We start from the raw sequence: 13240 nt of genomic DNA, 5'->3' as shown, positions 1-13240 counted from the left end.
AGTTTTCAAACAGTAGCTCAGAAGCATAGATGGGCCTATGGGGTTTTTGATTGGCCTCTGCAGTGAGGACAATGTTGTGGGACCCAGCCCTGGATCAGGGTCTGTGCTGACTCTAGGTGGTGTCAGAATTCAATTATTAGGCAATGAGTTGGTTTTGGAGAATTGTTTCATATTCAGCAAACTCTATAGATTTGGTGCCAGAAAAAAGATATCACTGGGGCCAGACCTGGAACAAAGCTCTGGGTATTTGAAAACGGGAGGCTCTGCTCTCCTGTACACAGGCTGTCACACTGCCTGTTGTCCTGTGATTTAAGGTCTTCTTCCAGGGTGACAGAAGACTGAAAACTTAGAGGAAAGAGTTCTGATGACAGACCCTGTTTTCTTGTAGCTGCCACCACAGGATTCCCACCCACTCCTAAACACACACAGTAGACATTGACATGTCCTCACTCCTCCCAGTACTGGGCACCACCCTCAGGAACTTCACCATGGCATTTTTTGATCCTAGTGTTTCTTGCCAAGAACCCAAAAGTCTCTACAGGTCTCCTGGCATATCCCCACCCCTAGATACAGAATCTGCCGCACCAACCTGTTTTTTCCACCAACCTAAGGTTCTGGACCTCCCGGTTATAATCTCATCTGTCTGCATGCAAACAAAGATAAATCAGAAAACAGCCCCACCTGGGCCACTATCTGTAATGAAAATCAGTCCATTCACCTACATTGCACTCTCTCCCACGCAGGGATTTTTTTTTTTTCTTTTTTTAGCTTTGATTTTTGGTTGGGTGTACACTTGTGGGTTTGTTATACAACTAAAATTATGTCATGGGGGTTTGAAGTGCAGATTATTTTGTCACTGAGGTACTAAGCATACCACCAAACAGGTATGTTTTCTGATCCTCTTACTGCTCCCACCCTCCCCCCTCAACTAGGCCTCAGTGTCTGTTCTGTTTGTGTTCATGTGTTCTTATTACTTACTCTTACTTATAAATAATAACATGCATTTGGTTTTCTGTTTCTGCATTAATTTTCTTTTTTTTGTTTGTTTTTTGTTTTGTTTTGTTTTTTTGAGATGGATTTTTGTTCTTGTTGCCCAGGCTGGAGTGCAATTGTGCCACCTCGGCTCACCGCAACCTTCGCCTCCTGGATTCAAGCAATTCTCCTGCCTCAGCCTCCTATGTAGCTGGGATTAGAGTCGCATGCCACCACACCTAGCTCATTTTGTATTTTTAGTAGAGAGGGGTTTCTCCATGTTGGTCAGGCTGGTCTTAAACTCCTGAACTCAGGTGATTATCCCACCTCGGCCTCCCAAAGTGCTGGGATTACAGGCGTGAGCCACCATGCCTGGACTCCGCATTAGTTTTCTAAGAATAATTGTCTCCAGCTTCATCAGTGTTATTGCAAAGGACATGGTCATTTTTTTTTTAATGGCCACAGAGTATTCCATGATGTTTATGTACCATATTTTGTTTTTACTAAATCTTTTATTCTATTTTATTTTTGGAGACAGGCTTATTGCCCAGGCTAGAGTGCCATAGCATGATATTGGCCTACTTTAGCTTCCATCTTTCAGGCTCAAGCAATTCTCTCCTACCTCATCCTCCCAAGTAGCTGGGACTACACGTGTGCATTACCACGCCTGGCCAATTTTTCATTTTGTATTTTCTGTGGAGACAGGATTTTGCCATGTTGACCAGGCTGGTCTCAAACTTCTAAGCTCAGGCAATCCACCTGCCTCGGCCTCCCAGAGTGCTGGGATTACAGACATGAGCCACCGCATCTGACCATACCATATTTTCTTTATCTTGTCTACCAGTGATAGGCATTCAGGGCCTGTCCACGTCTTTGCTATTGTGAATAGTGCTGCAATGAACATGCGTGTGAATATGTCTTTATAATATAATAATTTATATTTCTTTGGCTATATACCCAATTATGAGATTCCTGGGTCAAATTGATAATTCTGTTTTTAGTTCTGTGAGGAATCACCACACTGCTTTTTACTGTTGTTGAACTAATTTACACTCCCACCAGAAGAGTATAAGCATTCCCTTTTCTCTGCAACCTTGCCAGCATCTGTTATTTTTTGACTTATGAAAAACAGCCATTCTGATGGGTGTGAGGTGGTATCTCATTGTGGTTTTTCTTTTAATTTCTCTAATGACTAGCGATGACCTTTTTTTTTTTTTTAATAATGCTTGTTAGCCACATGTATGTCTTCTTTTGACAAGCATCTGTTCGTGTTATTTGCCTACTTTTTAATGAGATGTTTGCCTTTTTCTTGTAAACTTGTTTAAATTCTTAATAAATTCTGTATGTTAGACCTTTGTCATAGACAACGTTTGCAAATATTTTCTTTTATTCTGTAGGTTGTTTGTTTGAGCTATTTATAGTTTCCTTTGCTGTGAAGAAGCTCTTTAGTTTAAATAGGTCCAATTTGTCAATTTTTGCTTTTGTTGCAATTGCTTTTGGTAGCTTCATCATGAAGTCTTTGCCAGTGTCTATATCTAGAATGTTATTCTCTATGTTATCTTGCAGAGTTTCTTATAATTTTAAGTTTTTCATTTAAGTCTTTAATTTATCTTGAGTTGATTTTTGTATATGGTGTAATGAAGGGGTCCAGTTTCAGTCTTCTACATAGTGCTAGGTAGTTATTCCTGCACCATTTATTAAAGAGAGAATTCTTCCCATATTCCTCTTGTCAGCTTTGTCAAAAATCTGATGAGTGAAGGAGGGTGACATTATTTCTGGGCTCTCTATTCTGTTGTGTTGGTCTTGTGCACTTACGGATTTCATATATCTTTCTCTCTTCTGGTTTTTCCCCTATAAACATTATTTCAAGTGCATACAGTGTGCTAATTTCAGATGTCCAAGAGTTCAAACTCTTTAAAAAGTTCCCAAAAAAAATTTTGCTATTCCCTCTTTTCTTTTTTCTTTTTTTTTTTTTTTTTTTGAGGCAAAGTCTCGCTCTGCCACCCGGGCTGGAGTGCAGTGGCGCGATCTCGGCTCACTGCAACCTCTGCCTCCTGGGTTCACGCCAACCTCCTGCCTCAGCCTCCCAAGTAGCTGGGACTACAGGCGCCCGCCACCATGCCCAGCTAATTTTTTTGTTCTTTTTTTTGTATTTTTAGTAGAGACGGGGTTTCACGATGTTAGCCAGGATGGTCTTGATCTCCTGACCTTGTGATCCACCTGCCTTGGCTTCCCAAAGTGTTGGGATTGCAGGCATGAGCCACCGTGCCTGGCCGCTATTCCCTCTTTTCTTAAGGGATTTAGAATATATGTAGATATTTTTCTCTGCTTGTTTGAAATATATGTAAATCATGTCAACAGCTAAATAAAAGTTTTGTCATTTTTTCTGACTCCAGATTATTTTAAGTACTTAAGATGTATTGCTTTGTTTTTGGTTCTGAAAAGTTTATTTTTTTGATTTTTATTCCTTTAAGGTAGACACAGATTTGTTTAGATACAAGCTCATTTTAAGAGCACACAGAAGCTTAGCACAAAGATAGGAGTAAAGGTAGCAATACAGAATAATAAAGACTAAATGATACTCAGTTTCTTTGACAGAAACCTGATAATCCAAGGTAACTATCCAATATTTGCAGGCTGAAGTACTTATACTGCGAAAGCAAGAACAGTTCAGGGTATAAACTGAACAGTTGAGTCTGTAGTTGTACCTTGCTTTCTGTTTATTATTTCAGAGCAGTTAGCAGTTATCTTTGTAGATAATCTGCATTCATATAAATTAAACCATATTTTCATTTTTTTTTTTGAGACAGTCTCACTCTGTTGCCGAGGCTGGAGTGCAGTTGTGTGATCTCTGCTCACTACAGATGCTGCCTCCCAGGTTGAAGTGATTCTCCTACCTCAGTACCCTGAGTAGCTGGGTTTACAGGCATGCATCACCATGCCTGGCTGAATTTTTGTATTTATAGTAGAGATGGGGTATTACCATGTTTACCAGCTTGAACTTGAACTGCTGACCTCAGGTGATCCACCCACCACAGCCTCCCAAAGTGCTGGGATTACAGGCGTGAGCCATAAACAGTATTTTCTAAAATAGTATGAATACAAAGCCACAATATTTACTTTGAATTAATCACTTAAATGGTTATTTTAATACTGTTATTTATGCTTTTGAAATATAAAATGTTTTAACTGAAGTATGGATTTTTTTTTTTTTTTCCGGAGTCTCACTCTGTCGTCCGGGCTGGAGTGTCACCATCTCGGCTCACTGCAAGCTCTGCCTCCCGGGTTCATGCCATTCTCCTGCCTCAGCCTCCCGAGTAGCTGGGACTACAGGCGCCTGCCACCACGCCCGGCTAATTTTTTTGTATTTTTAGTAGAGACGGGGTTTCACCGTGTTAGCCAGGATGGTCTCAATCTCCTGACCTCATGATCCGCCCACCTCAGCCTCCCAAAGTGCTGGGATTACAGTGTGAGCCACCGCGCCTGGCCTCTGTTGCCCAGGCTGGAGTGCAGTGGTGCGATCTTGGCTCACTGCAACCTCCGCCTCTGAGGTTCAAGCAATTCTCCTGCCTCAGCCTCCCAAGTAGCTGGTAGTACAGTTGTGAGCCACCAGGTCTGGCTAATTTTTTTATATGGTTTTTGTAGAGACAGGGTTTCACTATATTGGCCAGGCTGGTTTTGAACTTCTGACCTCGTGATTCACCTGCCTCGGCCTCCCAAAGTGCTGGGATTACAGGCTTGAGCCACTGCGCCTAGCCTAACTGATGTATGGTTTTAATTTTTCTAATGCTACATACATTATGACTAGTTCATTAAAATTGTTCATACTTAGATATTTATATCTAATATCCAAAGAATATTTACAACCAAATTGTTACGGTTAGTAGATATTAGTCAGACATGTTTATTACTTTATTCATTCAGGATAATTATGAGGAAACACAATTTTAGTATCTTTTATTTCACTAAATTTGTATGCTGCTGTTACAGGACAAATAAAGACAGGTGATGTGGCCACCCAAAAACTATAGTAGCTCTTCAATTAGCTATGTTGCAAGTTCTAATATATTCCAGTATATGAACACAGTCAGATTCTATTTTTTCATCAAAATGTGTTGTTGGAAGTTGTAAGATGTATTTCAATATAGACCCCCATTCAATGGCTAGGAGAGGAGAGAACAGCAGAGATGGAAATGAAACTTTATAAAATTCTTCTGAAAATATGTCCCTGTTCTTTTCCTTTCTTTTTTTCTTTTTTTTTTTTTTTTTTGCTGGGAGGGCAGGGGACAGAGTCTCACTCTGTCCCCCAGGCTGGAGTGCAGTGGTGCTATCTGGGCTCACTGCAACCTCTGCTTCCCAGGTTCAAGCGATTCTCCTGCTAAACTACCACCTGTTATAAAGAGGTGAAAAGTTTATTTGTCATTGAATATAAGTAATTAGCATACACAGATGGCCTCTTAAATCTCCAGGTGAATTTAGGATGAACTATGTATGACATGGTGCTGGAAATTCTTCCACTTGTGAACTAATTATGGTGACCATCTTTCTATCTTTGCAGTCTCTTAAGCAGATTGACTGATGCATGTCACATTCAAGTTTAATTGTGTAATAAAACCATTTTCTTTCTGTTCTGTTATTGTGGAGTTTCTCTGGGGCTGGAGAAAATTTTTCTTTTAATTATTGTTTCCAAACAGTCTAGAATTACCAGACATGATACAAACACGTAAGGGCCAACCAGAATTTACTCGAGGGGACATTCCCTCTCAGGCTTCCAGTCAATTCACACTTGTGCAGAAAAGTGCATGCCATACCCTAAATGTGCAGGCAGAATTGTGTTTCTGCCTATTTGTTATCTATAGTCCTCTACAGTCACTTCTAGAGAGTCTAGATCAGATTTCTATAAATTTCACAGGGCAGCAATCAATCATTTTACCTCTTTCAGTGACTCTTTTATCTTCAAACCTGAAACTGATTGAGAGACCATGGGGCCAACAAACCCAAGTAGAGTAACGTGTGTAGTGAGTAGACATGTAGACAAGAAAATCTCCATTTCTTTCTTCCTTCTCTTGCTAAAAAGCTCACAAATGTGCGGGTAACATGCGTGCTACTCCAGCCACTCAAGCCCTAAATCTGCAGCTCCATATTTTGAATCCAGGTCTTGAGATTTGGGAATTAAAAAACTTTTATCTGAAAAATGCAAGTCCTTTTAGTTATCAAACTCAGAGACGTTAAAATAAAAGTGCAATTATGTCTTTCTCCTCCCTTTGAATTCTGTATTCATCTTTTGAAACTGTTCACTATTGCCACATGTAGCTATAAATTAAACTAATAATGCTACATTGGACACTATATCCCATACCCTAAACTATAATGATATGTATCTAATCAATAATCAATGTTATTTTTGTAAATAAATAGAAATTTCTGACAAACAATTTTGCCCACTCTCTGTGTTTCTCTTATTGTCTTTACAAATCTTCTTGTAAATGCTGCTACTCAAAGTGTAGATTCCAGGCAACTTTAATCTTTGCTCGCAGGTTATATATAATCTGTAAACTTTACCCAAATAAACTGTCTACTTATATTCATGTTGTGTCAGCTTTTTTTTTTTTTTTTCATGTAGACTTATCATTTAGAATGTGCTAGAGCAGCCTCTATGGGGGGGATCTCTCCTTCGTTTGTACTCCACTTGCTGTAACACCAAAGGATGCAGAGCCAGGTGGATCCTACCTAGAATCTGCAGATAACATCTGGCCTCTGCCTGGGATTTACAAAAAAGGACCGGACTTTGGATAGAGAATGTACAGAAAACTAAGAAAAGGCATTTTCTGCATTGTGAGATGTCAACCTAGACAGCTTACAGCTCCCATCTGGGAGTGTGGCTCTGTGAGATTTTTCACATCTTGTTCATTGACCTGCTACAGTGATGTGAGAACCTCCAGAAGGAAATAGAATCTGATGACAGAATATGTGTAAGTGTAAAAAAAAAGCATCTTAAGAGTGAGAGAACAAGGCCACAAAATATCCAGAGTTATGACCACAACTATATTTACCTGTAAAATGTGATACTGGAGTAAAGTATTTGTGTTCTTTCTCTTACACAAGAGCTAGCAAATCGGGACAGGTGATCCAGGTTCTGGAGCTCCACCAAGGCAGTTCTATTTCCTATTTAGAATCAGCCTGAGTCTCTCTAGCCTGGCTTATCATTGGGCCACCAGCCCCAGGTCACTGGGAATTCTCTCACAATCATCTAGTGGTCTTTGAGGGATTTGAGGATGTCCAGAGCAGAATTGTGTCAGGCTGACAAGAGTGGTTAATTCTGCTTCTTTCTCAGTGTAAGAGAAATGAATCATCCTGTTTGTTCATCCCCTCATACAAGAGGTGTCTTAGGTTGGTACCCAGATGAGAGTTTCTCCAGTTTCCTGGTACTGGGATGATAAACAAGGAGGAGATCTGGAGACCCAAACAGATAAACTAGTAGCTTCCATTTCATATGACCGTTAAAATAAAACATGAAGCAGCCATGGTTCCTACAATCCAGAAACTTAGTCTAGACTAGCAACTAGATAAATACTTGAATTATGCATCATATGGTTGGTATAACAAATAGATATGTCCAAAATATTGGGCATTATTTGCCCCTTTATATTGTTGTGACTTCTGATGTCTATACTTGAAAGGATATTTATGAACAGAAGAATTGTTATAATTTCTTTTTTTTTTTTTTTTTTTGATATGGAGTTTCCCTCTGTCACCCAGGCTGGAGTTCAGTGGCACAATCTCAACTCACCACAAACTCTGACATTTGGGTTCAAGTGATGATCCTGCCTTAGCCTCCCAAGTAGCTGGGATTACAGGTGCCTGCCACCACACCCAGCTAATTTTTGTAATTTTAGTAGAGACGGGGTTTCAAAATCTTGGTTAGTCTGGTCTTGAACTCCTGACCTCGTGATCCACCTACCTCAGCTTCCCAAAGTGTTGAGATTACAGGCATGAGCCACCAGGCCCAGCCGTATTTCTATTTCTTTCATCCTGTTAAGTGAACATATTTGTTTCCTAATAAACTTACCCTAGAAAACCTTAAGGGATTTGTTTAAATTGCATATTAGCATATAATATAAAGTTGACAGGGCAGTGGCTAGAAAAGATTAAAATTACACAGACTCTGGGATTTAAGTTTATTTTAGGTAAGTTTAGAAAAAACAAAACTGGAAATACCCCAGTGACATAGAGAACAGAATTCTACATAGGGTCCACTTCCTGACCCAGTTCTGTTGAGATTCACCCGTTTTGGAGGCCTTATTTACGTCTGACCCTACCCTGGAGTCTTGTCTCACAGGTAGAAGAGGTCAGAGTTTTGGCTGGTGAATCCTGTTGTCTTTCTAGAGCTGGTGCTTACAATTTCCTGAAATCCAAAAGCAGATAAATGGGAAAAATAAATTATGTGTTATAGGGTCTTAGTTTTTAAATTTTATATTAAAACCAGTGTTTGCAGAGACATTCTATTTAGGGACTTGTTTTCCATTCCTGCATATCCAGTAATTGCTCCACAAGTCACAAAAATGTAAATATAAACAGAATAAAATTTTCTCTGAACTACATTAAACTCTTGCTTTCCATATTTCTTTCATCTGTCTATATTTAGTTTTAATTTTTTACGGTTTTTTTTTTAACAAATTTGATGGCAGAGAAACAGAAGAAGCAATAAAAATGCTGGGCCCTTTATCTAAATCCTGAAAATTATTATACACTTAGTACCGGCTCCCAGGGTGTTATGAGAATTAAATCACGTAATATGTTATGCCCAGCACAGTGCTCTGTATCATACTCTTGAGCACATAGTACCTGCTTAATAAACATTGCATTAGTACATGTGTACATGTTGTTTTTTAAATCCAGACTTCTTCAGACATTGCTGCCTTCTGTTTTTTCTGTAAACTTTAAAGAACCAGCAAAGGATATAAAACTTTTGGATGGAGATGGGTTGTCCTTATTTGTACGAGAAGTATTTGGTTGTGACAAGAGTGCTAAGTGTAAGAGACCTTGTGCTGTACCTGCTTTCTCTAACTAATGCTAATGTGCCAAGGGGCGGGGGAGCAACATCAGCATTGAAAGGGAACTTGTTTAAAACACCCATTCACGGACCCTTTTCAAACCTCCAGAGTAACATTACATAAATTAGGGCCAAAATTACCAAGTGGTTTATAAGCTCATTAAAGCTTGAGAGAAAATGCTTAGCTCCGTGGTTATCAACCCAGGCTTCTCATTAGAATCACATGGCCAATTTGCAGAAATTCCTTGTGTCCTCCGCACAGCTTCTGTTTATTGTTCTGGGTGGAAGCATCCATGGAGTCCCTTATGTGACTCTAAGGTGAGACCAGAACCAAGTATGAGGGGTTCAAAATACATTCATGAGAGTTAAGTTCCACCTTTGCCCTAAAGGGTGGTCACAGGGCCTGTTCTGTTTGCGTTTGGTAGGGACAGGTCAGTGTGGCGCTTATTTCCATTACTGTAGCAGAAATGGCTGGTGTCTGTGGCAGGGGAGAGCATCTGAGGACAGCAAAGAGAAATTTATATTTTTATCTTCATGGAGCAGCTCATTGTTCCTGAATGTCTTCTGTTGTAAAGGACAGAAATGGGTGGACTTTTTCTGTCTTTGTTTTTCTGCCAGTTGATGTTATGCTAGCAGGTAAACATGTACTGACACCTTTAAAGACGTAGTCTCAAGATAACAGGTGTAACTTGTCTAGAGAATCTCATCTGAGAAGGAATCCAGAGAAGGAGGAGAAAGAAAAAAAAGTGGCTTTTCTTCAGGTAAACGTGTCAGATGAAGAGCTATGTCGACTCTGCCTCCTGGCCTGCCATGCGTTTAGTACCCACAAACCTTTACTTCTCTACTTGTGTTTTTCCTCCCTAATGAGTTTGGCTTAATTACTTCTTTAAATTCTTAAGATAGTCAAGAGTCTGAAAAATATTTCTTTCCTATATTTCAGAGCCTTCTCCTTATTCTCTGCATCATAGCTTCTTATATGCCATGCAGAATTCTCAGCAAGAATTTATGATCTGCAATATTAAAAATGTTCCCTTTGTGGCTGTTGAACATGGAAAGATGTGGATACTTAAGATTTCTATTGGGGAAAACTGTGGTCCTTAGTAAAGATGGAGAACATGTAATGTTGAGGCTCCAGCTGTGTGTTCCGTTAGCTCTATGCAGAAGAGGATTAAGAAAATGCTGATTTAGGCCAGGTGCCGTGGCTCACACCTATAATCCCAGCACTTTGGGAGGCTGAGGCAGGTGGATCATGCAGGAGATCGAGACCATCCTGGTCAACATGGCGAAACTCTGTCTCTACTAAAATACAAAAAATTAGCTGGGCTTGGTGGCAGGCGCCTGTAGTCCCAGCTACTTGGTAGGCTGACGCAGGAGAATGGCGTGAACCTGGGAGGCGGAGCTTGCAGTGAGCGGAGATTGCGCCACTGCACTCCAGCCTGGGCAACAGAGCCAGACTCCATCTCAGAAAAAAAAAAAAGAAGAAGAAAATGCTTATTTAAATGGGATGGCATTTATTACCCAGAAAGTTCTGAAAAAAATTATTAGGAGATACCTGCTCTTTAGGATGCTAAATGAAGCCTACTTAAAATTACTACTAAAAGTTACTGAGCATAGAGTTGTCTGTATTTTAAAGTTTGTATACAACTGATGATTCTTTTTTATTTTTTCTTGACACGGAGTCTGGCTTTGTCACTGAGGCTGGAGTGCAGTGGCATGATCTCGGCTCACCACAACCTTCACCTCCCAGGTTCAAGCAATTCTGCCTTAGCATGCTGAGTAGCCAGGATTGCAGGTGCTTGCCACAACACCCGGTTAATTTTTGTATTTTTAATAGAGATGGGGTTATACCATGTTAGTCATGCTGGTCTCGAACTCCTGACCTTGTGATCCTCCCGCCGCAGCCTCCCAAATTGCTATCACAGGCATGAGCCACCATGCCTGGCCTAAAACTGATGTTTATGGTTACATTCAGACTATAATTTACTTTTTTTGGGAGGAATATTACAACAGTGATGCTGTGTTCTTCTGTGTGCATTAGCACATCATAAAAATTTGTCCTAGGCCGGGCGCAGTGGCTCACACCTGTAATCCCAGCACTTTGGGAGGCCGAGGTGGGTGGATCACGAGGTCAGGAGATCGAGACCATCCCGGCTAACACGGTGAAACCCTGTCTCTACTAAAAATACAAAAAAATTAGCCAGGCATGGTGGCGGGCGCCTGTAGTCCCAGCTACTCGGGAGGCTGAGGCAGGAGAATGGCGTGAACCTGGGAGGTGGAGCTTGCTGTGAGCCGAGACTGCGCCACTGCACTCCAGCCTGGGCGACAGAGCAAGACTCCGTCTCAAAAAAAAAAAAAAGAAAACCATTGTCCTCGTGCAGTTAACAGTTGATGCATTAACCATTAATTAATTGGTTAAAGATCTCTGGGACATATTTTTTTCACTATAGAGTTAATTATTTTTCCTCTTTATTATTACGTATCTTTATGCAGCTGATGTGCATAAACCATCATATTTAATCTGGCAACTGTCCTTATTTTTTTTTCTACACATGTTTCTTTGGTAAATGAGGGCTGTTATGTTTGTTTACAGACTAGAAAAAGTGGGAAAAACACAGGCTCTTCCACTTACTAAATGTTTGACAAAATATCCTTCTTGGGCCAAAGACATTGGCATTACTGGTGAGCTTATTAGAAATTCACCAAATTGGCCAGGCATGGTTTCTCCACCTGTAATCCCAACACTTTAGGAGGCCAAAGTGGGCAGGTCACCTGAGGTAGGGAGTTCAAGACCAGCCTGACCAACATAAACACCATCTCTACTAAAACTACGAAAAAAATTACCGGGTGTGGTGATGCATGTCTGTAATCCCAGCTACTCAGGAGGCAGAGGCAGGAGAATTGCTTGAACCCGGGAGGCGGAGGTGGCGGTGAGCTGAGATGGCACTATTTCACTCCACCTTGGGCAACAAGAGCGAAACTCCATCTCTAAATAAATAAATAAATCAGACTTTATTCCAGATCTTCTGGGGGAAAAAAAACCTGCATAACGATGTCTTCAGCTTATTGTACATATTAAAACTTTAGAGATGCCTTCTAACTAAACATGTCTTTTCCATCTGAAAAATATTCACAACTCATTCTGTATAATGTAACTATAGCACTGAAAAATTTACATGTTCCTGTTCTTGCCCTTAATTTTATACTTTATTATCTAGAAACATACATGAATTGATGTTGTGGATCTTATGCTGCTCTTTCTTCTCAGAGTTAGAGAATACATTAGAGAATATTTCTGTTTTGAAATCATTTTATTGGATAATTTTAGTCAGTCCTATAAGTCAGAACCAGTTCTCTTTACTCTCTTATTTCACCTTAAATCAAATTAAAAATTCCGCCCATGGCCACTTGGTAAAAATGTGTGTGTGTGTGTGTGTGTTTTTCAGGGACCATTGCAGTTTAGAGATGTGGCCATAGAATTCTCTCTGGAGGAGTGGCATTGCCTGGACACTGCACAGCGGAATTTATATAAGGATGTGATGTTAGAGAACTACAGAAACCTGATCTTCCTTGGTGAGGATAACTTGAGTACATAATATACCCTATAGATTTTATTTATTTATTTTTTGTAGAATGTTTTTTAGTAATTTATTCTTTGCATAAAAGAGTTTCAGATCCCCATTTTCCAGAAAATCTTCAGAATTTGTTCGTTTAGAAAAGAATTTCTTCAACATGTTTTATCTTAATCCAAACTTTCCACGTTCCTGAGTTGAGCTGTATTTTTCACTCTAAATTAGTGGTAATTCCAGAAATTTAGTGGCATAAAATATTGTTGCTCCACCTGAAAATCTAATTGCCACCCCCAATTTTTGATTCAGTAGTACCAGGTAGTAAAATTAAGAAACCTACAAATTGAAAGTATTTTCTAATTATTTAGAAATTTCTGTTACAACTTAGTATTTTTGTATTAATTTACTAGAATATTTTATCACATCCTCTGTGCTGAGCACATTACTAGCTTGTAATTGGAGAACATAAGCAAGATTTATGTTATTTATTTTTAATAAAACAGGTATTACTGTTTCTAAGCCAGACCTGATCACCTGTCTGGAGCAAGGAAGAAAACCTTTGACTATGAAGAGAAATGAGATGATAGCCAAACCCTCAGGTAGGTGCGAGTGAAAATGAATACAACAGATGACACAGATAAGGGGTCCC

The 13240-nt window shown here is 39.8% G+C and overlaps 1 protein-coding gene and 1 pseudogene across 3 annotated transcripts in view; one reads left to right on the top strand and one right to left on the bottom strand.

Annotated features, from left to right (window-relative positions):
• The window catches only part of LOC103783577 (zinc finger protein 93-like), a 200027-nt pseudogene that overhangs the window by 38362 nt on the left and 148425 nt on the right, over positions 1 to 13240 (bottom strand).
• The window catches only part of LOC100984763 (zinc finger protein 626), a 39361-nt gene that overhangs the window by 2806 nt on the left and 23315 nt on the right, over positions 1 to 13240 (top strand). For 2 of the 3 annotated variants that reach the window (XM_063600057.1, XM_063600058.1), the window contains exons 2-3: positions 12469 to 12595; positions 13095 to 13190. The exons of the other annotated variant lie outside the window; for it this stretch is intronic. In XM_063600057.1, the coding sequence (XP_063456127.1) occupies positions 12469 to 12595; positions 13095 to 13190 (223 nt within the window). The remainder of the gene's footprint in view (positions 1 to 12468; positions 12596 to 13094; positions 13191 to 13240) is intronic. 3 annotated transcript variants of the gene reach the window in all.

Source organism: Pan paniscus, chromosome 20, assembly GCF_029289425.2.
Source record: "Pan paniscus chromosome 20, NHGRI_mPanPan1-v2.0_pri, whole genome shotgun sequence".
NCBI classification, from domain to species: Eukaryota; Metazoa; Chordata; class Mammalia; order Primates; family Hominidae; genus Pan; species Pan paniscus.
Note: the sequence above shows the minus strand (reverse complement) of the source record. Positions and strands in the feature narration are given on the sequence as shown.